Genomic DNA, 27841 nt, shown 5'->3' with positions numbered 1-27841 from the left:
CCTTGGCAGGGAATAGGGAGGCAAAGTTTAGAACAGAGGCAGAAGGAACACCCATTCAGAGCCTGCCCCACATGTGGCCCATACATATAGAGCCACCAAACTAGATAAGATGGATGAAGCAAAGAAGTGCAGAGTGACAGGAACCGGATGTAGATCTCTCCTGAGAGATGCACCCACAATACAGCAAATACAAAGGTGAATGCCAGCAGCAATCCACTGAACTGAAAACGGGACCCCCGTTGAAGGAATCAGAGAAAGGACTGGAAGAGCTTGAAGGGGCTTGAGACCCCATATGAACAACAATACCAACCAACCAGAGCTTCTAGGGACTAAGCCACTACCCAAAGACTATACATGGACTGACCCTGGGCTCCAACCTCATTGGTAGCAATGAATAGCCTAGTAAGGGTACCAGTGTAAGGGGAACCCCTTGGTCCTGCCAATACTGAACCCCCAGTGAACGCGATTGTTCGGGGGAGGGGGTAATGGGGGGAGGATTGGGAGGGGAATCCCATATAGAAGGGGAGGGGGAGGATTTAGGGGGATGTTGGCCCGGAAACCAGGAAGGAGAATAACAGTTGAAATGTAAATAAGAAATACTCAAGTTAATAAAGATAAAAAAAAGAAACATAACTGACAGAAATAAATACATAAATAAATAAATATATACATACATACATATATTACACATTATATATACATATATTACATATTATATATACACATACATACACATACATATACATATATTACATATTATATATACATACATACATTATATTACATATTATATATACATACACACACACACACACACACACACACACATGATTTCTTAGGCTTACCAGATGCAGTCTAGCAGCTGGATAGTCCATTAATGACTAATTCATGATGGAAAGGCCAAGATTCTGGCAGTTGTTCAATCTACAAGACTCAGTATCTCAGTAGCCCTAGTGTGGCACCGGAATCCTGGATAGACATTGATCTTCATTCTGTTGGAATCCCAAAGCATTTAGGTTTGAATACCAGTGAAGAAATTCTGTAGGAAAAGAGAGATGGAGTTGACAAGTGAGACTGAGGACAAACAGACAAAAAGCAATGTTTCCTTTTTCCCAAATCCTTTTTATTCTGAGCTGCCACCTAATTTAGGGTGCTGCCCTGATTTAAGGTGGGCTTCCCTGCTTCAAATAATCTGATAAAGGAAATCCCTCAAGGTGGTGCCCATCAGCAGCTTTAGAGGATCCCAGATGCAGTCAGGTTGACAACCAAGATTAGCCATTGCAAATGGAAAATAAATCAAATGGAAAATGGGGAAGATTGAATTTAAACTCTCTACCAGTATCAGCAAAGTAAGTTCAATTTTTAAAACAATCTAGGCATGATTATGAACATCAGTAATATCAGCCCCTGAGAACTAAAACAGAAAACTGGTGAAGTGGAGACTGGCCCTTAAGCTGTAAGAGCCTGTCTCAAAAATGAGTAGACTAATTAACAATAAACAAAGAAAATAATAAAATTAGAAATATGCTGGCAGAAAAATGCATAAAAGGTGTTTATGATCACATATATCATACAAATTAGTAAGCTGGCAATTGGCAATTCTGATCTTTTACAGATGAAATAAATAAATGACTAATAATCGAGTACTAAACATATTTTCATGCAACCAAATAGTTAAACTAAAAATAATAGATGATTGATAAATATAGATACATGATGGTTTATGATATAAAATTTTTCCTACATTACTAAAAGGAAATTCAAATTAGTAGATTAAAAAAATAAGTTGGAGGGAAAACTAATGAAAATACGTACTAGTATATTTCTGAAAAGAAACTTGGCACCAATTTTGGAAAGCCTTTAAAAACAGTCAATCCAGCCGCCCAGTGGTGGCACACAGCTTTGATCCCAGCATTTAGGAGGCAGAGGCATGCAGATCTCGAGTTTGAGACCAGCCTGCTATACATAATGAGTTCCAGCACAGCCAAGGCTGAGAACCCCTGTCTTTAAAAATATGTGTGTATGTGTGTATTTATGTATTGAATTCATATGGTTTTCAAGTGTGAGGAATCTATTCTTTGCACCTATTTAATAATTAGAAAGATAGACAAGTGATAAGGCAATATGGTCCCACACTTTCAATCCCACCTGTCAGGAGGCAGAGGCAGGCAGTTCTCTGAGTTAGGAACCAGTCTAATTGATACAGAGTTCCAGAATAGCTAGGGCTGCACAGTGAGACCGGCCTCAAACTGATTCTTTTTATTTGTCTATTTATTTATTTGGGTTTTTTTTTTGAGACAGGGTTTGTATGTGTTAATAGAGCCCTGGCTCTCCTGGACTGGCTTTGCAGACCAGGCTGGCTGATAGAAATCCCTCTGTCCCTGCTTCCCAAGTGCTGGGAATAAAGTTGTGTAACACCATGCCTGGTGCAGAATTGTTTTAAAAAGAAAGAAAAACATACTTTATTAATGAAAAGAAAGAGGAGAAAAGCCAAATGAAGAATATTAACTCAAAACAATTATGATATGTACAAAATGTGACATTTCTATAATTATTAAGATGATTAATATGCTTTATATGTGTGATGACCAAATCCAGGACCCAGCACATGATAACCAAGCCCCTTACTGCTGATATATATTCCAACTTCTTACTGTGTCCTTTGTGAGTAGCAATTTGAAAATGCGTGAGGCAATGAAGGAGAAAGTGCAAGGCGATATTAAAAGAAAAAAATAGTCAGAATACTATTTGGTTTTGAAATATTCAATTATGGCTCAACAAGGAAAAAATGTTAAGAACATACTACAGTCATAATTAAATTTATTAGCCAAACACCATTTTAATTAATTTTAAAGAAAATCTGATTTTATTAGTTTATCTTTAGTCAAAGCACCACATATTTTTAAGACCCCACTTGAGACATAATTTACATACCTTAAAGTTCACTGTTTGGGTAATGAATCCATGGCCTTTTGCAAGGGAGAGAAGTATTTTAAGCATAAATCTCTACCTCCAGCTCCAGTTCACTGTTTTAAAATGTGAATTTACAGCCAGCAAGGTGGTTGAGAAAGTAGGTAAAAAGGCTTGCCATGCAAGCCAGGTGAACTGACTTGGATCTCTGGAAACCACGAGAAGGTGAAAGGAACGAACTGACTCCACAAAGCTATTCTCTGACCTCCGCACATGGATCACAGCATCTATGCCCATACACAGGCACCCCCATGCACTAAGAAAAACTTGCTCCCTTAGATGCTTTTGTTTCAATTTACAAACCTATGCAAGCATTACCAGAATGTAGTTGAAGAACATATTAGAAACATTTTCCCCACCCAAAATAACTGTTGTATGTGCAAGCACCTTCCCTCGCTGCATGTCCTTAGACCAACGGAACCAATAATCTGCTTTTTACCTTGTTTCACCTGTTCTTCACATTGTCACACTATTATACTATATGTGCTCTCTTTTCTGATTAACCTCTTTCATTCAACACATGTTCAGGTTCACATCCAGGCACGTGTCATTACTTTGTTCCCTTTTATGTTAGAATACACAATTCTATAGGTACACAATATCTTGTTTTTATTCATTCACACGTTGTTTCTGTTACGGAAGTATTAAAACAACACTGCTGTGAACTGTTTTTTGAGACAAGACCTCAGGAAACCCAAGCGGGTCTTGACTTCTCTGTGTAGTTGAAGCTAGACTTGACAAGATTCTCTTCCCTCCCCATTCTAAATGCTGGGATTAGCGGTATATGCACTGCAACAGTTTCTGTTGTTGTTTGTTTTGGATGCTGTGAGCTTTGGCAACAACTTTCATTGTACAGATTTTTCCATTCTTTGGGGTATACAGCGACAGGTTAAGTTTTTGAGGAACTACTAAACTATTTCTACAAGCTTTGTGAAAGACTACTGGTAGAAGGAAGGTATTGTCATCTTATGGTTTCAACTTGCATGAATTTTTGTAATGAGCACTGATATGTGTGTTCTCTGTATATATTCTGGTAAGTAGATTCTTACTGCATATAACTTACTATTTTCTTCCGTGTGTTGGGTTATCTTTTTTGTCGTTGTTGTTGTTTTCAGATAGGATTTCTCTGAGTAGCCCTGGTGGTCCTGGAAGTTGCTCTGTAGATTACGGTGGACTCAAAGTCAGAGATTTGCCTGCTTCTGCCTTCCAAGTGCTGGGATTAAAGGCCTGTGCCACTACTGCCAAACTGGGTTATCTTTTCCTTCCTTCCACACCTCACCTCTCCCTCCCTCTTTTATGTAGGGTCTTACTTTGTAGCTCTAGTCAGCCTGGACTTGATCTGTTTGTTGATCAGGGTGACCTCACATTTAGAGATTTGCCTCTAGAGTGCTGGGATTAAAAGCATGTGTCTCTTCCTTTCTTCCTTTCTTCCTTTTCTTTCTTTCCTTTCTGTTTTCTTTTTTTCCCCAAAGGGTGGAAGAATTTATTTTGCCTCATGATGTTACAGTGTTTTTTCTGGTTAGCAGTATAAAGCTGATTGATTAATGGTCACAATTTTCTTAATGTTGTTTGACATACATAAATGTTTCACTCTGACAAAGCTTAACTTACTACTTTTGTTAGCTTGTGTTGTGTCATAACAAAGATACATTTGTTTAATATCAGTTAACAAACACTGGCATTTAGGTTTAATTCATAAATTGTATTGTTTTAAACTTTAGGGCTTGGAAAATATTTGAGTTAATTCCTGTACCTATTATTGCATTATAGTCATCTAAACTGATTTTCTTCATGTGCATATCCATTTGTCCATGAGCACTTGTTGAAAGAATATTTTCTTTCTTCCATTGTATTGTCTAGGAACCGGTAGCAACAATGGATAACAGAACAGCAGGCTCATTTCTGAATTCTAAATTCTATTCCACTGATGTGTATGACTATTTTTTTTTCTTTTTTTTTTTTCCGGAGCTGGGGACCGAACCCAGGGCCTTGCGGTTGCTAGGCAAGCGCTCTACCACTGAGCTAAATCCCCAACCCCCTGTGTATGACTATTTTTATGTCAGTAGCACAGACACCTCCTGATAATTGCTTTTAGTTAGTAAGGCTTTAGCATGAGAAGTGTGGACCTTCCTAATTTATCCTTCTTTCCAAGATGGTCTGGCTATTCTGGGATCCTTGTATGAATCACGGAGTTTCTGCCAAAATTCCTGGGATTTGGCTACATATATTATGCAATGTAGATCAGATTTTACTATTATATTTCAAACCATGGACATGAAATGGCTTTTTATTTCTTTAGGTGTTCTTTAATTTCATTCAACAGTGGTTCAAAGTTTTCTTTCTCTCTCTTTAATTTTTAAAGGTTTTTTGAGACAGGGTTATTTTTTCTTTGTAGCCCTGGCTGTCCTTGAACTCACTCTGTAGACCAGGGTGGCCTTGAACTCAGAGGTCCTCCTGCTTCTTCCTCCTGAGTGCACCCATTACCAGTCAGCTACTTTACAGTTTTCAGTGCACTTGTACTACATTTATTTTGTTAAACATATTTTTAAGAATTTTATTCTTTTTGATGATACTGCAAATCACAATAGTTTTCATTTCAACATCTGTATTGCTCAGGTACTGAATTATAAGTACTATCTTGGTCACATTTCATACATTGCTCTGCTCATTCAACCACTCTAATAAGTTTTTCATGAGTACCTTAAGATTTTTGCTAGCTAAGTCTATACATTTAAAAGAAAGAGATGCTTATTCCTCTCCACACCAGATTTAGTATCCTCTTTTTTTCTTTTTCCTATTAAAGTATGTACAAACTCTGGGAAGACGATGAACAGAAATGGTGAGAGAAGGAGTGCAGATGTAGCTCACTTTGTTGAATGCTTGCCTATGTTTTCACAAGACTCTGGCTTTTACCCTCCCTCCCCTCCCCAACTCCGCACCAAATAAGCCAGGTGTGGTGGTACATGCTACTATTCCCAGCCCTTGGGAAGTGGAGGCAGGAGGATGAGAAGGCCTAAGTCACTCTTGGCTGCACAGGAACTTTGACATCCATGAGACATTGTCTGAAAGAAATTCTACCTTAAATTGAATCTCCTGGTTATAAGAGAATAGTCTTCAAATTTTCACAATTAACAATGATATCAGCTACAGGTTTTTCATAGACACCTGTTATTAGCTTAATGAAGTTCCCTCTGTAAACTAGTTTATTGAAAGTATTTATTAGAAATGGTGGTAAATTTGGCAAATTGTTTTGTGTTGATGTGTTTTCTGTTTCGGTGAAAAATGTATGAGATAACATGTTCAAGAATGGAAGTATTTTGGCTCTGGCATTGAGAGGCTTGAGTGAGTAGTTGCTCAGTTCCATGGATATGAGCCCTGATGGCACTGAAATGAAGGTTAGAGTGTAAGACAGTAAATTTGTTCATCTCTATATGACTAGGAAATAAAGATAGTGGAAGGGAGCATCTTGACTTCCAATACCTTCCTCAAGATCATGTCCTGTTTGGCCTTCTTCAACAAGGTCCTGGCTTTTATTTATCTGCTGGGTTTTCTATTTGTGCATAGTTGCTGCAGAAAACAGTACCTTTCATTACAAGATTTTCATGCATGAATATCATATAGTTTACTTGTATTCTCTGCTTTCCTATGGTCTTGTTCACAGGCCCACCTTTACTTTCATGCCATATGTATACACATATATCTACATAAATGTTTATGTGTGTAATCTAGACGCTTCACAAAAGGGAGCTGGATATTTGTCTCTCCCTGTCCGGCACATTTTACTTAACAAGATACTGTCTCTCTCTAGTTACATTTCCTTGAAAGTAAGGCAATTTTATTCTTCTTTGGGGGTAATACTCCATGAAGGCACAACATACCAAAAGTTAAGGAACACAATGAAAGCAGTGCTAAGAGGAAAGAAAACTCTTAGCTCTGAGTGCCTTCAAAAAGAAACTGGAGAGATCATACACTAGCAGCTTGACAGCACACCTGAAATCTCTAGAAAAAATAGCAAATATATCCAAGAGGAGTAGACAGGAAGAAATAATCAAACATAGGGCTGAAATCAATCATGCAGAAACAAAAAGAATTATACTAAAAGTCAACAACACCAGGAGCTGTTTCTTTTGAGAAAATCAACAGCCAGACTAACCAGTGGGCACAAAGACAGTATCTAAATGAACAAAATCAGAAATGAAAAGGGAGACATAATAACAGAATCTGAAGAAATTCAATAAATCATCAGGCCCTACTACAAAAGCCTATATTCAACAAAACTGGAAATGCTGGAGTAAATGGACAAGTTTCTAGACAGATACCAGGTATCAAGGTTAAATCAGGATCAGATAAACCATATAAACAGTCCCATATACCCTAAAGAAATGGATGAAGTCATTAAATGGCTCCAAAACAAACAACAACAACAACAACAACAAAAGCCCAGGAGCAGATGGGTTTAGTGCGGAATTCTATCAGACTTTCATAGAAAACCTAATACCAATACTCTTCAAACTATTCCACAAAATAGAAACAAAAGCAACAATACCCAATTTATTCTATGAAGCCACAATTATTCTTATACCTAAACAACACAAAGACCCAACAAAGAGAATTTCAAACTAATTTTCCTTATGAACATCAATGCAAATTTATTCAATACATTTCTCACAAACAGAAACCAATAACACATCAAAATGATTATCCATCATGATCAAGTAGGCTTCATACCAGGGATGCAGGCATGGTTCAATATATGGAAATCCATCAATGTAATCCACTATATAAACAAACTCAAAGATAAAAACCACATGATCATTTCATTAGATGCTGAGAAATCATTTGACAATATTCAACCCCCCTTCATGATAAAAGTCGTGGAAAGAACAGGAATTCATGGCCCATACCTAAATATAGTAAAGCCATATACAGCAAACCAGTAGCTAACATTAAACTAAATGGAGAGAAACTTGAAGCAATCCCAATAAAATCAGGGACTAGACAAGGCTGCCCACTCTGCCCCTACCTGTTCAGTATAGTTCTTGATATCCTAGCTAGAGAAAATAGGCAACAAAAGGAGGTCAAGGGGATACAGATCGGAAAAGAAGAAGTCAAAATATCACTATTTGCAGATGATATGATAGTATATTTAAGTGATCCCAAAAGTTCCACCAGAGAACTACTAAAGCTGATAAACAACATCAGCAAAGTGGCTGGATATAAAATTAACTCAAACAACTCAGTAGTCTTCCTCTACTCAAAGGATAAACAGACTGAGAAAGAAATTAGGAAATTGACACTCTTCACAATAATCACAAATAATATAAAATACCTCGGTGTCTCTCTAACCAAGCAAGTGAAAGATCTGTAAGCCAAAATCTTCAAGTCTCTGAAGAAAGAAATGGAAGGAGATCTCAGAAGATGGAAAGACCTCCCATGCTCATGGATTGGTAGGATTAATACAGTAAAAATGGCCATCTTGCCAAAAGCAATCTACAGATTCAATCCCCATCAAAATTCCAACTCAATTCTTCATAGAGTAAGAAAGAGTAATTTGCAAACTCATTTGGAATAACAAAGAACCCCAGACATCAAAAAGTATTTTTAACAATTAAAGAACTAATGTCAGAATCACTGACCATTCCCTTACCTCAAGCTGTATTACAGAGCAATAGTGATAAAAACTGCATGGTATTGGTACAGAGACAGATAGGTCGATCAACGAAATAGAATTGAAGACCCAGAGATGAACCCACACACCTATGGTCACTTGATCTTTGACAAAGGAGCTAAAACCATCCAATGGAAAAAAGATAGCATTTTTAACAAATGGTGCTAGTTCAACTGGAGGTCATCATGTAGAAGAATGCAGACTGATACATTTTTATCACCCTGTACAAAGCTTAAGTTCAAGTGGATCAAGGACCTCCACATGAAACCAGATACACTGAATCTAATGGAATAGAAATTGGGGAAGAGTCTGGAACAAATAGTAACACAGTAAAATTTCCTGAACAGAATGGTAATGGCTTAAGCTTTAAGATCAAGAATCAACAAATGGGACATTATAAAATTGCAAAGCTTCTGTAATGAAAAGGACCCTGTTGGTATGACAAAATGGCAACCAACAGATAGGGAAAAGACCCTACACCTGATAGAAGACTAATATCTAACACATACAAAGAACTCAAGAAGTTAGACTCCAGAAAATCCAATAACCATTTTAAAAAGTGGGGCACAGAACTAAACAAAAATTCTCAACTGAGGAATATGAAATGTCTGCAAAGCACCTAAAGAAATGCTCAACATCCTAAGTCAGCAGGGAAATGCAAATCACTCCATCTCGCCATAGTCAGAATGGCTAAGATTAAAAACTCAGGTGAGAGCAAATGCTGGTGAGGATGTGGAGAAAGAGGAACATTCCTCCATTGTTGGTGGGATTGTAAGCTAGTACAACCACTCTGGAAATCATTCTGGAGGTTTCCTCAGAAAAACGGACATAGTACTATCTGAGGACCCAGCTATACCACTCCTGGGCATATAACAAGGACACATGCTCCACTATGTTCATAGCAGCCTTATTTGTAACAGCCAGAAGCTGGAAAGGACCCAGATGCCCTTCAACAGAGGAATGGATACAGAAAATGTGGTACATCTACACAGTGGAGTACTACTTAGCTATCCAAAACAATGAGTTCATGAAATTCATAGGCAAGTGGATGGAACTAGAAAATATCATCCTGAATGAGGTTACCCAATCACAAAAAAACCACACATGGTATGCACTCACTGATAAGTGGATATTAGCCCCAAAGCTCCAATTTCCCAAGATACAATCCACAGACTACAAAAATCTCAAGAAGGATGACCAAAGTGTGAACAATTCAGTTCTGCTTAAAAGGGGGAACAAAAATATTCATAAGAGGGGATATGGAGACAAAGTTTGGAGCAGAGACTGAAGGAATGGGCATTTAGAGCCTTCCCCCACATGGGTATATAGCCCATATATTTACAGCCACCAAAACTAGATAATATTGATGAAGCTAAGAAGTGCATGCTGACAGGAGCCTGTTATAGCTGTCTCCTGAGAGGCACAGCCAGAGCATGACAAATACAGAGGCGAAAGCTAGCAGTAAACCATTGAACTGAGAACGGGGTCCCAGTTGAAGGAATTAGAGAAAGGTTTGAAGGAGCTGAAGGGGCTTGCAACCCCATAAGAACAACAATACCAACCAACCAGAGCTCCCAGAGACTAAAACACTACCCAAAGTCTATATATGGACTGACCCATGGCTCCAGCTGTATATGTAGCAGAGGATGGCCCTGTTGAGCACCAATGGGAGGAGAAGCCCTTGGTCCTGTCAAGGTTGGACCCCCCCCCCCCCCCAGTATAGGGGAATGTCAGGGCAGGGAGGAGTGAAGTGGGGGTTGGGGAGGGTGAACACCTTTATAGAAGAAGGGGGATGGAGGGTGGGATTGGGAACTTATGGAAGGAAAATGGGGAAAGGGAAGAACATTTGGAAGGTAAATTAAAAAGTCCAATAAAAACTAATAACACTAAGACTGAGTAAGAACAAATTCTAGGTAAGGATTCCTTTTTGGTAGCCATTCCCTATCCCACCAAACAAATTTCTCCAACTCTGACAAGACTGAGTAGGCATGCTGCTTTCCACCCTCATAGAAGCAGGGGGTGGGGGGATGGGATAGGAGGTTTCTGAAGGGGAAATAATATCCAATAAATGAAAAAAAAAGAGAAGCAGAATCCTTAAATTAGTTTACTATCAGGGGTTGGAGATTTAGCTCAGCGGTAGAGCGGTTGCCTAGCAAGCGCAAGGCCCTGGGTTCGATCCCCAGCTCCGAAAAAAAAAATTAGTTTACTATCACTGATGAGAATGCTCTGTGAGTAAAACTCTTGCTATACAAGCCTCACCTGAGGGTTTTTTGTTTTTTTATTTTTGAGAAGGTCTTCTCTTGGTAGCCCTTGTTGTCCTGGACCTCACTATGTAGACTAGGTTGGGCTCAAACTTGGGAGATCCACCTGCCTGTGCCTCCTGAGTACTCGGATGAAATTTGCGCAGCCACTGTTTGGCTAAGTGTGATTCTTGGAATCCACAAGTTGGAAAGAGAGGATCTACAATGTAAAATTGTCCTCTGGCCTCTACTTTTTAGTAAATACAAATAAAGAACTGTAATGCATAAGGAATGAATCCTGTAGCTGGGCCTGTTGGTGCAAGCTTCTAATCTCAGCTTCTACAGAGGTAGAAGACTGAAATTCCAAAGCTCTCCCAGGTGTGGTGACACACGCCTGTCTGTCTGCTCAGCACTAAGCAAATGAAGGCAGAAAAAAATTAGAAGTTCAAGGTCACCTTCTGGTATATAGTGGGTTCAAGAGTCAGCCTGGGATAGGTGAGATCCTTTCTGAAACAAAATAAATAAACGAACAAAGATTCCTGATAGTTCAAGGCCTGCCTGAGCAACTTACTGAGTGCTTGTATCAAACAACGAAACAAAAACATAAGTAAAACAAAAGACAGAGCTGTAGACCAATGCTGGAACACTTGCTAAGTATGTGGAAGAGCTTGGATTTAGATTTAACTTCTAGTGCTGAATCAGAAGGAGGTAGGAGACAGAGAACAAAATGTATTCTTTTTCAGGAAATCTGTGTTCCTTTTGCTATCATACTTTGGACTGAAACCATACTGAAAAAGATATTGCTATGGTGTGTGGTAAGCACTTTGTTACTACAGGACATGGAATTTGTATCTTAAAGTGAAACATGCCTGCCTCCTGTAATTCTCCTACTCAGAAGGTAAAGGCAGAGTGAGTGAATGTTTGAGCCTGGCTATACAAGAAGGCTTTGTTTCAAAATATAAAACCAAAATGCAAAAACAGAAACTATGTATCCCTGGATCAGATGATCATAGCCCATATTGGAATTGTTTCAGGTATCCACAGGAGGTGCTGGAATTTACTCCTCATGAATAAGGGACAGAAATATTATGCTGTCTAGATTCTGTTGGTTTCCAGCTGGAAAAATAACTTCCTTTACGACTTTCTTGTAATGTGGCTTCGCTAACAACAGCCTGTTCCTTTTGTTTTTTATTGGGGAAACATCTGCCTTTCACCTTTGTTTTCAAAGTTAGCTTTACTAAACATAGGACTCTTGTGTGGTGCCTTCCTTCTTGGGTTACAATGACTATGCTATCCGATTGCCTCTGGTCTCCATTGTTTTAATAAGACATCATATCTTAATTTTCTTTTATTAGTGATGACGCAGTAGTTTTCTATTTCCAATGTTAGTGGACACTACTAAATGTTTATATTTGTAGTTCACTGAGTTTCCTGTGTGTATGTTAACTTTGAAACAAAGGCTTCTGACATGGTTACAATGTACCTTCAAAATATTTCGTCTCACTTGTCTTTCTAACATTTTCATTAAATGTGTGTTTGTGTGTGTGTGTGTGTGTGTGTGTGTGTGTGTGTGTGTGTTGGTGAATATAATGCTGCCTATTTTCTGCTGAGAGTTCCCTTCCATTTTTTCTCTTTTGTTTTCATTACTTTTGTTTGTTTTTCGGAGTTCACAATCTCTACTAGCTGTCAACCTTCCTAATGTTGTGGTCCTTTAATACAGTGCTACATGTTGTGGTGACCCCAAACCATAACATTATTTTCTTGCTACTGCATGATCATAACTTTGCTATTGTTACAGATCATAATGTAAATACTTTATATGTAGGCTATGTGTTATGTGACTCCCTCCAAAGGGGTCACAACCCACAAGTGGAGAAGCACTGCTTTAGATCAATAAATAGTTTTCTTGTTCAAACTTATGATTGTTCCTTTAGATGACTTTTAAATTTGAGAAATTGTCTTCTAGTCTAATGAAGAAGTCTACCAACTGAGCCATATCCTTGGCTCATGCAATGTGATTTTAAATATTTATAGTTTATTTTCTTTGCATGTGTACCACCAGCATATACCACGGCACAATTGTTGAAGTCAGAGGCCAATTTACAGGAGTCAGTTCTATCCTACTCTGTGGATCTGAGGATCCAACTCAGGCTGTCAAGTTTTGCTATAGTCTTAATCATTCTGCAATGTGATTTTTAAAAGGACAATTTGTTCAATCCCTGGAACCCACATAAAAGCAGAAAGAGAGAAACAATGTTATAAAGTTGTCCTCTGACAGTCATGTGTACACACATCATGCCCCCCCACATATACACACACATCCAAATATGCATACAATAATGGCAAATAAGATTTATTTAAAAATAAAGATGATAATAAAGTAATGGGTAGTTCAGTGAATTGTATCCCCTCAGAAATATGTTCATATTCTGACCATTGTACCAGTGAGTACCACCTTACTTGGAAATAGGGTTTTTATACATATAATTATGGTATTAGGATGAGGTCATTTTAGATGTAGGGTGGGCCTGAAATTTAATGACTTCTGTCCTTATAACGAAACACATTAAGTGGTAGAGTGCTTGCCCAAAATGTGTGAGACCCTGAGTGGGTCCCAAGAATCATGGATATTCACAATCCAGTAAGTTTGACACAGGGCCCCACATGTACAAAGGTTATCTGAACATGGAGGAAGATAATGGAATTATGCTGTCAACAAACTTAAGAAGGCTAAGGATCCATTAGAAGCTAGAAAAGGTAAAAAAAAAAAGATTCTTTTACAGAGCAGTTAGAGGGAGCACAGACTCTGCCAGAGGCTTTCTAGCTTTCATGTGTAAGAAAACAACCCACTGCTTTCCTAAACCCTTTGGATTAGAAGTTGTTATGGTAGCCCCAGGAAGCTAATGCAGCTACCAAGTAAACATTTTTACTAACATTTTTTACACTTATGTAGTGTGTTTGTGTGTGGGTGGGAAGTGCATGCCAGGGCAAGAGTGTGGAGGTCAGAGAACAACTTGAGGGAGTCAGTTCTCTCCTTCACCAGGTAGGTTGTGGGGATCGACCTCAGGTTGTCAGGCTTGGCGGCAAGCACCTTTACTGGCTGAGTCACTTGCCAACTCTCGTGGTTTTCTTTTCCTTCTCTCTTTCCTTGTGCTGTTTTCATGTAAGCGAGTTGGTCTCAAAATCATTGTGTAGCCAAAGATGGTCTGAACTCTTAATCCTCCTGCCTCAAATTTTCAAGTGCTAGGATTATAAGACCACACCACAATGTCTGATAACATTTCTCAGTTTTTCTACTGAAGTCCACTTTTTTTCCTGTAACAGATGAAAACTTGCTTCCTTTCCAAATGAAAACTTTGAAAAAATTAAAGACAGTGTGGCTAAGTGGGTAAAGGCACTTGCTGCCAAGCCTGGCAATCTGGATTCAATCCTGGGACCCATATAATGGAGGGAGAAAAGCAGCTCCTAAATGCTGTCTTTTGACCTACATAGACAAGTGCACGCACGCAGAGTTGGGAGGAGAACACAAAAAACACACAGAGGTTAAGCCTGGTGATTGTGTTCTAAATTACTTCAAAATGTTTGATTAATTAGCATTAGTTCTAAAGAATGAATACTTTTTGTGGGAACAGGGACATTTACAAAATTTCCTTCTTACATATTTAGTACAGAAAATTTGTGCTAGTTTATCAGTTCCTTAATTATCATCTCCAAAATTTACCCCTACTGACTGGCTTTGTGGAAATGGATTTGGGCTTTAAGTATTTTTCCTTTTGTCAGTTTGCTTTATCAATAGAGGATACTATAATCAAAGCAGGACATTTTGCTTGCTGAAGTTTCTGAAGTATGCATTCAGTAGTCTGTGCCTGAAACTAATGGAGTGCTCCTTCCCAGTCTCCTTATCTCTCTAGGAAGGGTCTCACTGTTTCTCATGCTAGCTTTAAATTAGCTATGTATCCCAGTGTAGTTTTGAACTAAGGACACTTCTGCCTCAGCCTTCCTAATGTTTGGATTATAGGTATATCAGACCACAGAAGGTTAATCTCTATTTTCTTTATTCCTAAGCCCTTATCACTTCCAATTATGGTCAATATAATTATTTACCTTGAGGTCAGGAGACTCTGCCCCTTCATATACACAATAAATAAATAAATAAATAAATAAATAAATAAATAAATAAATAAATAAAATAATTCTTTACAAAGTAACTTCTTACCTTAAATTTCTGTAAATGTGTGGAGTTTTCTCTCTTAATTGCATCCAAATTTGCAGTTTAGTGATCAATGGAATAATTATGTCACATGTCTTTTGAATACAACACAGATATATTCTCACATGACTTCTACAAAAATGTGTTTGTAAACATGGCGGATATTATTTATTCTTATCATTTACACATAAAAATACAATAGAATGTAAGTGCTCTTAATTCATATAGTAGTCATTTTTAATATTGCTGTGATAAAGAAAAATATAAACTATCTCCTAGGTCACTGTAAGGATTAAATAAGTTACAGCAGGTAAAATATGTGTTTAAATGATTTACAGCAGGTAAATAAAAGAAATGGGCAGAAAGAGTTACTAAGGATATGCTAAGTTTATGCTTACTTAATTGAATTCTATGCCCAATGTGGTAATGGCTAAGCTCCCTGAATCAGAAAATTATACTCCCACTATAGCCACACAGTTAGGTGAACCTTCAAATTTGAGTGTTTCAACGAAAGTAATGTATACAATTCAAATAGTATTTGTTTTCCCATCAGGTGTTGCCTCTGTGAATTCTGTTCACAGTAACATCCTGAGAACAGGATGTTAAGAGAAATTGGGGAAGTGAACCAGTTTACTCAAACTGTCAATTATTATACAAATCCTTCGATCACTGAAGATTTACCTACCCCAAACAGCAGGCCAGCGCTCTGCTAAGAGTTAAAGTTATACATTAAAACAATTGTAGCCTCAAAACATTGGAAAAAGACTTAGTAAAGTGGAATGGTGACTCATGTCTGCCACGTGAACAGCAGGGAAGCTGAGGCAGGAGGATTGACACAGGGAATGCCAGGAGAGCCTTGGATAAATAGTGAACATAGTGCAAGCATGACAGAGAATAACACTTCAAAGACAAAACCAACCAAACTATCATTTCTATCCAAATTTCACAATAGTTAAAAACTTTAAAAATGTTTTGGTAGAATTTCAAAACAGAGTTCCAACTTATCTTACAGGAATGGAGAAGATACCGCTTGTTGATCATTTCAGAAGGGGGAAAAGGCCTCGTGGTTAAAGTGCAAACTTCTCGTTCAATATTTATCAGAATCAAGGGGATACTTTAAGTAGTTTTCTAGAAGAATATTATTCCCTTGCTCCAGCTATCAGGTAAGCACAGCACTTTCATTTGGTATACTGTTCCTCCTTTGGCAACAAAACCTTTTAGTAGCTAGCGACTTTTTTTTTGGGGGGGGGAGGGTAGAAAAAGAACAAACAAACCAAATCCTTTCGGTGACCCAAGGTAAGCTAGGTCAAGTCAGTCTCTCACAAGTTTCTATGGACCAGGTCTGGAGAAAGGTTCCTTCACCGGAAAGGGTACGATTGCCCTTACAGGAAGGGTAAGCAACTCGGGAGCTCTGGGACGCCAACGCCACCACAGAGTTTGACAAAGGTTGCCAGAGCGTCTGCCTGCGTTTAGAACCTCTTCCTTGTTCTCTGGGCAGTAACTAGGCAACCCCAGGCCGGCTTAAGCGGCTGGAACTAGGCGGCCGCCTTAGTGCCTCTGGCGGCCAGCCTGGAGCTCTGCAAGCTGCTCCCTCCTCTCCTCCCTCCCCCCTCTTTCTATGACTCCACCCCTTTTCCCCCGCCCACCCCTCCGCGACTTCAGCTCCTCCCTCTCCTTCTCTCTTGCTCTCCTTCCTCCTCCGCCTCCTCAGCTCTTGGGCTAGAATATCTATGGGTCGAAACGTGATGCGATGAATCCGAGAGAGACCGAAACTGGGACGAAGAGTGCGGCGGAAGCGGCGGGACTCCCAAGCATGGGGGCTTCACCACAATAGAGGCAGCGCCCCCACCCGCCCCCGCCAGCCCTCCGGAGCGAAGCCCCCAAACCCCCTCGGGAAAAGGATGGCGGCGGCACCTACCCAGATCGAAGCCGGTGGGTAGCTGAGCCGGGGGCTAAAGGGATAGGGGATTTGTGCGACTGCTGTCAGAATTTTTTTTTAAAGCTTGTATCTCTCTTCCTTGCCTCTCTCTCTACGTCTCCCCCCACCCCCCACCCCTTCTTTAGAGCTGTATTACCTGATCGCAAGGTTCTTGCAGTCCGGACCCTGTAACAAATCCGCTCAGGTGAGAGGGGAAAAGGATATCTGGGAGTGTTGGGGAATGGTCCCATTGGGGAAATTGAGGCACCGGGTAAGCAGTGCAGTTGGAGGGTGAGGGAAAGGCCGGCCGCGATTACTCCTACAGTCAGCGGCTGTGTTGGAAGTGGGGAGGGAGGAATGGGTTGGCGCCCCAATCTGTTCCTCACATCTGTGTGTCCCTCTTCCCCAGGTGCTAGTGCAAGAGCTCGAAGAGCATCAGGTATGGACCCCCTTTGGGAAGAGGTGGGGAGGGCTGGGGAGAACCTGGAGGAAGGGTAAGGTAGGTCAGGGGCCGAGGACAGGGGCCGGGAGAGAGCCTTCGAGCTGGACAGTTGGGACTGTTGTCACTTGGGGTGAACCGGGCTCTTTGCTTAGAAGGGGCGGACAACGCAGGGGTCTAAACTCGCTGCCTTTTATTCCTGCGGGAGGTGTTTTTTCAGGATTTCCTTTCCTTTGGCCTGCCCCCCACCCCCCACCCCGGACACGGCGGCAGTAGCTGTTGGGACTGGAGAAATTAAAATGCTAAAGGGTCCAGGACTAGACTCCAGGCTGGGTGCTGCTGATGGGGACCAGAGGCTTTTCCTTCACACACCCCCCCCCTTTCTTTTCCTCCGGCCCCCAGCTGATTCCGCGCCGCTTAGACTGGGAAGGGAAAGAGCACCGAAGAAGCTTCGAGGATCTGGTTAGTAAACTTTTCGTTTCAACTTAGCCCAACTCTTTATCCACTCCCTCCCCACCTTGTGCCCCCAACCCGCCCCTGGCCCTTCAGCCCTCAGAGCTCCCCGAGCCTGCTGTTCGGTGTTCGAAGGACTGCCCCTTCCCCCTCCCAGCGTGTCGGAAAGGGTACCTTGCCCTCCTCTAGCCTTGCTTATTTTCACCCCAAAACTTTGAAGAATGTGAGTTGGTTTTCAGAGGTGCTGTGTTGTGCATTATGACTGTGTTACAAACATCGGAGAAGGCCCATTGTAGGGGAATAAGGGACAGAAACCAGGGGGTTATCTTGGGGCACGTACCAAGGACTGACGCTGGCCAATGACAGCGTTGGTAACAGCCCGGAGTTCCGGATTAGTGGAAGAAAACTGGTTTCTGGTTGGTCCTGGCTTGAAATACGGGAACTGAGGCCAGGCTTGGGTGTTTTTTTTTTTTTTTTTTTTTCCTAGCTCTCTCTCTTTTTCTCCTTTTTCTTTCTTTCTTTTTTTTTCTTTTTAGAGGGGAGGGGAAAAGGGACTCAGAAGGGGAACTGACTCGTAAGTGAGGAAAACTACACAAATAAAAATACTAAGGACTACTGAGTGAATTCCAAGATTTACTGTCTTTAGATAATGGACTACTGAATAAAAACATTGTTGTATATTTCCAATCTTAGAAAATAGCTAGTTAATTAAGTAAATTGCATTTGTAAAAATACATTTTCACTAAATAAGAACTATGTATTATGACCTTTTGGGAATAGGTGAACAGGATTTGGGGATTAAGAGACAACAATGGGCATTTTTTAAAGAATATACTTTGGTTAAGGACCAAAGCTTTTGGATTGCAATGCAAGTGCATGTTTTGCTCTGCACTGAGACAAAAAGATGATCTTTTATATGTGGGAAAAGAGATTCTAGTATTAGCCACAAATATGAAATTATAATAAAAAGGAGTGATAATAAAACCTAAATTCAACTCCTTTCTTACAAATAAGATCCAAATGAGGAAAAGCACACAAAGTGGAGAGAAAGTTGGAAGAATAGTAGAATAACGTAGACTAAATAAAAAGAAAATTATTGGAAGTTTGCTTGTAAATAGTAAACAGTTAAATTGCTGTAATATTCATTTTGAAAAGTTTTTGTATGATATTACAAGAGTAAAGCCACTTTAAGTGTTACAGAATCTACTGACTTTTTCCTAATGCCTTGTTAAAAAAAAATAGGTTTAATTATAATAAGAGTGAATGCCACAACCAGTATTGTTAATGGTAATTTCTCAGAGAGTTACTAATAATTTTTGAACACGTTGTTACTACCTTTAATTTTCAGCCCAAAGTTTTGTTGTTCTTTCTGTTGTTAGATATGTCCTACTTGTACCACAGAAGGCAAATTCGAAGTGTTCACTAGTACATGTTTTAGCCTCGAATTACTGATACATGTTTGAAAATAGTTTTAATATCCAGGTGTATGGGCAATGCTTTTGTTTACTTTTTCCCTTTTTCAGTTTATATATGCATGTGCAGGTACATCATTTCTAAAAACTTGATAGGAAATTGAGTAATTAACAATTGTCTCAAGTTGGGGATTTAGCTCAGTGGTAGAGCGCTTGCTAGGGCCCTGGGTTCCGTCCCCAGCTCCGGAAAAAAAACAAAAAACAAAAAACAATTGTCTCCTCACCACACAGTTCAAAAGGCGGTTTACTAGTCATTTTCTTAAACAGTAAAGGCAAATCTTTACACAATTATAATCAGTGTCCATTTTTTTACTTTATATTTTTCTGACAATACTTTGGCATGACTAGTGTTCTTTGAATAGCCATCATGGTAATGGTAAGAAAAAGAATTAGTTGTGTTTTAGGTATGATTTGTCTTCAATTTCCAGTTCATTTGAGTTACTTTTACCTTTTCAGTAATATTTTTGCGTAATTACATGGTCTTTTTCTGCTGCCTTCTTTTCCAAAAGGCTCCTGGACTTACAGATGTCTGAATCAGGTCAAAGTAGCTCATCAGTTGTCTAGCTTTTGCCACATATTGAAGATCCGTCTTCAGAAGTTTGTCCTGAGGTCTAATGCCAACAACATCTAGTGACAGTGTGATGCTTTATAGTTTTAAAATCATTTAAAATGGTTTTAATATGTAATAATAGTCTTGAGTTGATTTAAATAGACTTTTGTTTATTAGTAGTAAGGCTGACTGAATCCTTAACAGTTATTTTTTTAAGTATTGTTAATACACTTGTCCGTTTCTATGGACTTGATTGTGCTCTCCTGTAGTTTTTGTTTTGTTACTATGTTTGAGTCACAGTCACATACTTTTGTGTAGTCTGACCTGGAGCTCATTCTGTACTCCAGACTTGCCTCAAGCTTGAAGCAACCTCCTGCTTCAGCCTGAGAAATGCTGGGATTATAGGTATGATCTATGATATGGTTACTCATTCATTCATTCATTCATTCATTCATTCATTCATTGAGTTAGTAGTATTATACAAGGTTTTATAATTTAGCCAAGGCTGACTTAGACTTTGTAATTTTCCGTGTAGAATTTGTGATTCTCTGGTAGCTTCAAACTCAAGTGTTACTCATTTCCCAGCCTTCTTAGCAGGCATATGCCACCATGTGCTTGGCTCCATTTTCACACAGTGTACTCTTGCTTTTTCACGTAACTTTTTATATTAGGTACTTTTTTCTTCTTTCTCTGTGTCTCCCTTGTTGACATTTTTCACCCATGGAATTGAAAGCACTAGTTAGCAATTGTATTACAATAACATGGGTTATATTACCCTTGCTGAACAAGCAAGATATATGTGCCAATATTAAAATAATTTTATCAAAGTTCCTATGTTGAAAAGATAGTATATGATCATTATTGTCTTTCAAAAGAGTATTGCATTTCTGAAGATACTTTTTATCATTCTAAGAGTCTTTTTACAAAATACTGAAGCTTTAGAATGTTTTTGGCCGTATTGTAGATTGAAACCATGTGTCTCATACCTATAAGGTAATTACTATGGCTGAGCCTCAGCCTTAGCCCCTTTAAGAGTGTTTTCATATTGTCATTTGATTCATAACAACTACTTTAAAACAGTGTATTAGCATTCCAGACATACCTGTATTCTTTTCTTACCTGACCTAGCTTTTGTCTAATTGCTAACAATAGTTTAAATTAGCTACTTGAATAGCAGACACATGTTTGAGTGCTGGTAGCATAGTTATTGCCTGTGTAAGTGTGGACACAATTTAGACAGGTGTGAATTAAAAACTGTACCGTGACCCACAGTCATCGTTAGGAAGAACAGAATGAAGCATATGAAACCTAAAACATGGGCTCCTCAAACTCAATGCACTGCAGTGTCATGACACTAAAGATACTAAGGCAAAGTAGGCGGTCTCTGAAAACTGGTACTATTGACTTTACTAGAGTCATTTACCTAGATTTGATTGTAGGAAACGTCAATTCAGTGACTAAGAGTGTTCAGGTGGTTTCTTTGAAAATTCTGGAAAAAGACTGGTATACAGTACAAGGAAGCTGATATTGTAAGTTAAGAGAATAGATGACAAGGAGGTAGGAATTTAGATTTCACGAATTCCACTTACAAAATGTTGTCTTGAGGTCATTTTACCCCATACATATGAATTTCTGAAGTGTGTGGGGTGGGAGGAATATGTTTGTGAATATGCCTGTGTGTATCTAAATTAATGTGTTTTCTGTACATGTGGAGGCCAGGGGTTGAAGGAGTATTTTCTTCAGTTGCTTTGTGCTTTTTTTTTTCTTAGCACCACAGTAAAATTTAGTGTATTTATATTTTTAGGACTGATCATTTGGTATTAGATAACCAATTGATGTGCTCTTCCCTGGGGAAGACTATTCTCCCATTTTTATCATTCTTTATTATTTGAAATAGAATCTCTTTTACACATTTTGATAATTTCATACATGTAAAAATGTTGTAATGGTAATAACCACTGGATACCCTTATTATTTGAGACAGTATTTCTCATTGAATCTAATTGTTTCAGTACACTGGCTGGTCAGCAAACCTCAGGGATCCTCATGTACCTATGTCCTTAAGGCTAGGACCCATGGGTTGCTTTGCACATGGCTGCTGCTGATCCTGACCCAGGTGCTCGTGGTTGTGCAGCCAGCTTTTTACCCACTGAGCCGTTTCCCAGCCTGCCTGAAATCTTCTTTCCTCATGTTTTTCACATGACTGGTAGAAAATAATTTGTGTGTTTGGTTTTTTTTTAACAGTAACTGTTTACTGATTGCTTAGTAACCTTTTTGGTAACAAATGGAAATTTAAAGGCAATTTATAGTTTCATGTACATTTAGGAACACTGTGTTTCTGCGTACACACACAAAGAGTTTATTTAATCTGTCAGCTGATGATGTCGCTCCTTTCAGTGTATCTTCTTTGTTGAGCAACTTCTAGAAGACAGATGTACCCTCTGAACTTTTCTTGATTTTTATCTAGCCCTTTTAGCAGTCTTCCTCCCCTCCCCTCCCCCTCCCACTCCTGTTTTCTTTGTTGTTTTTAGGCAGTGTTTCTTTGTGCTGGAACTTGCTCTGTGGACCAGACCAGACTGGCCTGGAACTCACCAAGATCTGCCTGCCTCTGCATTTGGAGTGCTGGGATTAAAGGTTTAGGCAACCACGTGTTCAGCCACTTTAAGCTCTTCTTGAAGTGGTACAACCTAGAGAATGCTTGAACCTAGGAGGGTTGTTTGAGGTTTCTTTTTCCTGGGGAAATCTTTAAACCAGTAGAAAGAAAAGGAAAGGCGATTAATACTGATTAACTTTCAGAAAACAGAGTTGTAGGGAATCTGAACTTCTGGCAGGTCAATCTGCCTCCTATAGCCAGACATGGTGGCAGCACTTTTAATCCCAGCACTTGGGGATGGGGGTAGGGGGTGGGCAGCGTTTCTTTGTAGACAGGTGGATCTGGTCTACAAAGCAAGTTCCAGGACAGCCAGGGTTGTTACACAGAGAAGCCCAGTCTGGAAAAACAAACAAAAAGTGTTCTGACTAAAGAAGGACCTGCTGCTGCTTCTGTTTCAGCACTCACTCTTCACCCCTTTTATATTCAGTAATATATTTTGCATGATTGTCTGAAAACCAGACACTTTTGTTTCTATAAAGTTACTAAAAGATTTAAGATGTGAGTTTTTGATTCAATCCTGACTTTTAAATAAATATAACACTTATTTATGAGACACAGTTCTCACCTCTAGGGGAAATACTTTATTTTTGCTTGTTTTTTAGCATCATTTTAGTGTTTTTCTCTTCAACCAAAGAGGAGAAATTTTATTGTCAGGCAATAACTTTGAAATATTAACCTTAATAGAATTGCTTTATCTTCCTAGAATTTTGAATAAAGATATTTTAATTCTTTAATTTTGTTATACTAATCAAACAGAAATCACTCTGAGAATATGAGATCTTCTAGGAGCAGTTATTATATTGATTTTAGTTAGACTTTATATATATCCTTACTCATTTATTCATTGACTGATTTATTCAGTATTTATCTGCTCATAGTTTATGCTGGGCATTTTTCTGAGTGATAGGAATAGGGCAACAAACAAACCATACAGAGCATTTTATATATATGAGTGTTTTCTTTGCATGTTTTTCTGTGCAGGACATGTGTGTTCCTGGTACCTGAGAAGGCTTGGAAGAGGGCATTTAATCCCCTGAAACTAGGGTTGCAGGTGATTTTGTTAGCCACCATGTGGGTACTGGGAATTGAGCCCAGGTCCTCTGGAAGAGCAGGCAGTACTTACTTTTAACTGCTGAGCATCTCTCTTAGCATAGCCATTTCTCTAGCTCCTGGTGATGTTTTGCTTTTAACCCCAGAATGAGGGAGGTAGAGGCAGGTGGATGTCTGTGAGGCCAGCCTAATCAACATAGAGATTTCAAGATTGGCCAAGGATACACAGAGAAACCCTTGAAAACAAAAAGAAAGACAAGACAAGAAAGAGCCTACGTTACCAGGACCTTTGACTTTAGGACTTTGTTGTCTATAATATGGTTTGCATAAGAACATGACTTAGATTATCCCTTTTAAAGAAACTAACTTTGTACAGGGAAAACAATTCTGCTTTACTGTACACATATGTGTAATGTTAATACTAAGGGGACAATATGGTAAGTGGTTAGTTGGTATAAGATTTTTTTTTATTCTTTAATCTTTTTATGCAGTCCAGACTTTATCCCCCTCCTCGTCCACCCTCTCACTATTCCATACATCCCACACCTCCTCTCCTTCCCACCTTCCCACCCCCACCCCACCAGACCTTCCTATTCTTTGGGGCCTCAAGTCTTTTGAGGGTTAGGTGAATCTTCTCGGACTGAATCCAGACCCAGCAGTCCTCTGCCATATATGTGTTGGGATCCTTGAGAGAATTTTTCCCTTTGAGTTTGTTTTTCTTCTGAGAAAGAGCCTTACTTTGTAGCTCAGGCTAGTCTGAAGCTCAGGTTGGCCTGCAACACCAAATGGTATGTGGTGCTTGTTGGGTTTAAGCTACTGGTGATTCTGTTGCTTCAGTCTCTAAGTCCTGGAATTTTAGGCATGTGACACCTTCCTGTGTTCTGGTAGCTCAAATTCTTCTCTTTTCTTTGAGACAAGATCTGACTATGTGTCCTTAGCTGGCCTCAACTCAAAAGGACAGACATCTGCCTGCCTCTATCTCAGATTTTTTTAACCAGTTAATTCTCAGCACTGAGTAAATGAAATCAGAGAGTTTACTTTATCACTTGCTTTTTTTATTGGCATCATCAGGTTGTCTGTTTTGAACCACATTTTATATAAAATTCAGGTATGATTTAGTAAAGGTATGTAGAATAGAGGCCTGTGCTGTGTACCCGCTATGACAAGATTTAAATATGCTGTGCTTGCTTTCTGTCTCTTTCTTTTTTAACACTTATTTTTATTATTTTTAACTGTCTGTATATGTGTGTGCCTTAAACACAGAGGAGGTGACAGGTTTCTGGTACTACAGGCAGTTGTAAAATACCTGATAGGGGACCTAAAGTTGGACCCTCTGCAAATATATTATGTGCTGACCTATCATTCCAGCCAGTTGTGTCTGTTAACACTGGTTCAAGTATTAATTAAATATGTACATTTTAATTTCCTTTTTTTTTTTGAGACAGGGTTTCTCTGTGTAGCCTTGACTGTCTTGGAACTTACTCTATAAGTCAGACTAGCCTTGAACTCACAGAGATCTGCCTCTGCCTCTTGAGTGCTGGGATTAAAAGCATATCCTACTACTTCCAAGCAGTTTATTCAATTTTAATTTTCTTAATTTAATATCATAAAATACGTTTGATTTATGGTGAGATAAGTTGGTACATTAAGACTAATTCTGGTTTTTCCTGTGTTCCATTTATTCTATTTAGGTGGCAGCCAATGCACACATTCCTCCAGACTACCTCCTTAAAATTTGTGAGAGGATTGGCCCTTTATTAGATAAGGAGATCCCTCAGAGTGTTCCTGGGGTACAGACATTACTAGGTGTTGGTCGGCAGTCTCTGTTACGGGATGCAAAAGGTAAGATCTTTTAAATGAACATTCACATGCTTTTAGAAATACTCACTTTGTTTTAGTTTTATTGTTGATTTTTAATAATTTTCTAAGTCTATAAGTAAATTTGTAAAGGCGTAAAATACAGTTCTTTTGTGTCAAGTACTAGAAAATCCTTTTTCCTTGAGTAACTTTTGTTTTTTTCTGTAGACTGTAAGAATACACTATGGAATGGGTCTGCTTTTGCAGCTCTACACAGAGGCAGACCTCCAGAACTACCTGTAAATTATGTGAAACCTCCAAATGTGGGTAAGTAATATCATTCAACTTAGAAGCATATTCTTGATTCATTCTTGGACTCATTTCATGGCCAAAAGTAGGCACTGGAATTGAATTTGAAGTATAAATGCACTGTTTACATTGTTAAATGTTTTGAAGATTGATTTTTGTGTATGTGTGTATATGTACCTCTTGTGCATGTATATACTGTATATACTACTGTATACATTTAAGGGCCATAGGCAGGCCCAAAAAAGAGTGTGGGATTCTGTCAAGGATGAGCTACAAGCATTTGGAAGCCACCCAAAATGCGTGTTGGGAACTGATTTAGGGTCTTCTGGAAGATCACTCTTTAACCACTGAGTTGTTGTTTCTCTAGCCTCTCTAGCCTAGTTCTTAATGGGACAGTATACTTTTAAAATGACATTTATTGGGGTTGGGGATTTAGCTCAGTGGTAGAGCGCTTGCCTAGGAAGCGCAAGGCCCTGGGTTTGGTCCCCAGCTCCAAAAAAAAAAAAAGACATTTATTTATTTATTTAGTGTGGTGTATGTATACGTGTGTGTATACATGCAACTGCACAAGTTTGGAGGTCAGAATACAACTTGGAGCCTTTTTTTTCTCTACCATCAGGATTTCAGGAATCACACTCCGGTCAGCAGGTTTGGCTTCAGGTGTCTTTACACACTGAGCAATCTCATGGGCCTCAGGGCTATATTTTTTTTCAAGTGTTTTTCAACTTAAAGCAAGTTTCAGCCTCATTTTGTAAAAGATGATCTATTGGGTTTCATTTCTTCCTTAGCAGAAACTTGGTTCCTTTTTGAGCCAAGATCTCATGTAGTTTCTGCTGGCCTCCAATCCACTGTAGTGGGGGCTGATCCTGAACGCCTGATGATTTCTGCTCCCACTTCACAAATACTGGGATTGTAGTACTTTAGTACCACACCCTGCCTCAGGAACATTTTCGAACATAGAGTACAAGGAGTTTAAGCCATATGGTTTTCTATTTCCATGTCTCTGTATTGAGTTTCTGTAAATCTTTATAGAGAACTGCTTAAAGGTAGATTTCAGAAGGAAAGAAATATATGTCCTGTTTATATTTCATTGCCAAGTTTATAATTATGGTATGTATTTTATATCAGTCATCATTCTATTTATTTTTTGTTGTTCTGTGATACAGTTTTCCGGTTTCCCATACTGGATTGGAATTCAGTGCTTAACCAGGCAGTCTTCTAACTTGCTGCTTGAGTCTCAGAATTACAGGCATGGACCACTACACCTTGATCTATTTTTTTTAAGACAAAATATCACCATTCCTAGTTCTAATTTGCTGAAATTCACTTGTCCCTAGTTATTCTCTCGCCAAATAATTTTGCAGAATTACTAGTTACTAATGGCTACCAAGATGATAGATCTAGTAGTTCTAAACCATTTTGATTAACGCTAACCTTTCCAAAGTGCTTATAAAACCAAGGTGCAGAAATGTCGTTCTGCTTCCATAAAAAATATATTTTTTTTCTGTAATTCCTAGTGCTGCTTTCACACTGTGCCCTCAATTTTGAATGGAAAACTTTCAAATCAAAAGCTAAGAACCCTTTTTTGTTGTTGGCTCTTCTTAAACATGTTTTGACACAAAGTCTCACTCTGTATCCCTGACTGGCCTCCTACTCAGGGATAACAGAGATTGGCCTGCCTCTCCCTTCCCAGTACTGGGATTAAAAGTGTTTACCAGCTTGTTGATGGCTTGTTGACTTTTTTCAGTCCAGGACACATGCTCAGGGTGGCCTCATGGTAATCTTTTGTTTCTACCTTCCAAATGTTGAGTCTACAGACATATGCCTGGTTTATGAAAAAAGTTCTCAAAAGGTGTAAGTTAATAGAACTTATTAACCTTTGGAGGCTAAATAAATTGAGGGTAGAGATTATTTTAAAGGATTAAACATAAAGCTTAGTAAGAGAAACTCGATACTTAAGAGTACATTGCTACATTGCTAACAGTACTCATTTAGAGCCTTCATGTTACTTGGTTAGGTCTTATTGGATTTGTTTTGCTAATACTTTTTTGTTTTACTTTGTCAGGGATAGTTTATAAACCAGAATTTTTATTTATACTTTATTGACTTGAG

At 38.9% G+C, this 27841-nt stretch overlaps 1 protein-coding gene across 2 annotated transcripts in view; it reads left to right on the top strand.

Annotated features, from left to right (window-relative positions):
* The first annotated feature begins 16747 nt into the window (after positions 1-16747).
* Brwd3 (bromodomain and WD repeat domain containing 3) overlaps positions 16748-27841 on the top strand; it is a 93475-nt gene continuing 82381 nt past the window's right edge. Inside the window, exons 1-6 of one of the 2 annotated variants that reach the window (XM_008773357.4) lie at positions 16748-17020; positions 17153-17211; positions 17416-17445; positions 17848-17907; positions 25315-25465; positions 25649-25747. In XM_008773357.4, the coding sequence (XP_008771579.2) occupies positions 16990-17020; positions 17153-17211; positions 17416-17445; positions 17848-17907; positions 25315-25465; positions 25649-25747 (430 nt within the window). In that variant the 5' untranslated portion in view covers positions 16748-16989. The remainder of the gene's footprint in view (positions 17021-17152; positions 17212-17415; positions 17446-17847; positions 17908-25314; positions 25466-25648; positions 25748-27841) is intronic. The other variant, XM_039100563.2, reaches the window with a different exon arrangement.

Source organism: Rattus norvegicus, chromosome X (assembly GCF_036323735.1).
Source record: "Rattus norvegicus strain BN/NHsdMcwi chromosome X, GRCr8, whole genome shotgun sequence".
Lineage (NCBI taxonomy): Eukaryota > Metazoa > Chordata > Mammalia > Rodentia > Muridae > Rattus > Rattus norvegicus.
This window is presented reverse-complemented; position numbering and strand designations above follow the sequence as displayed.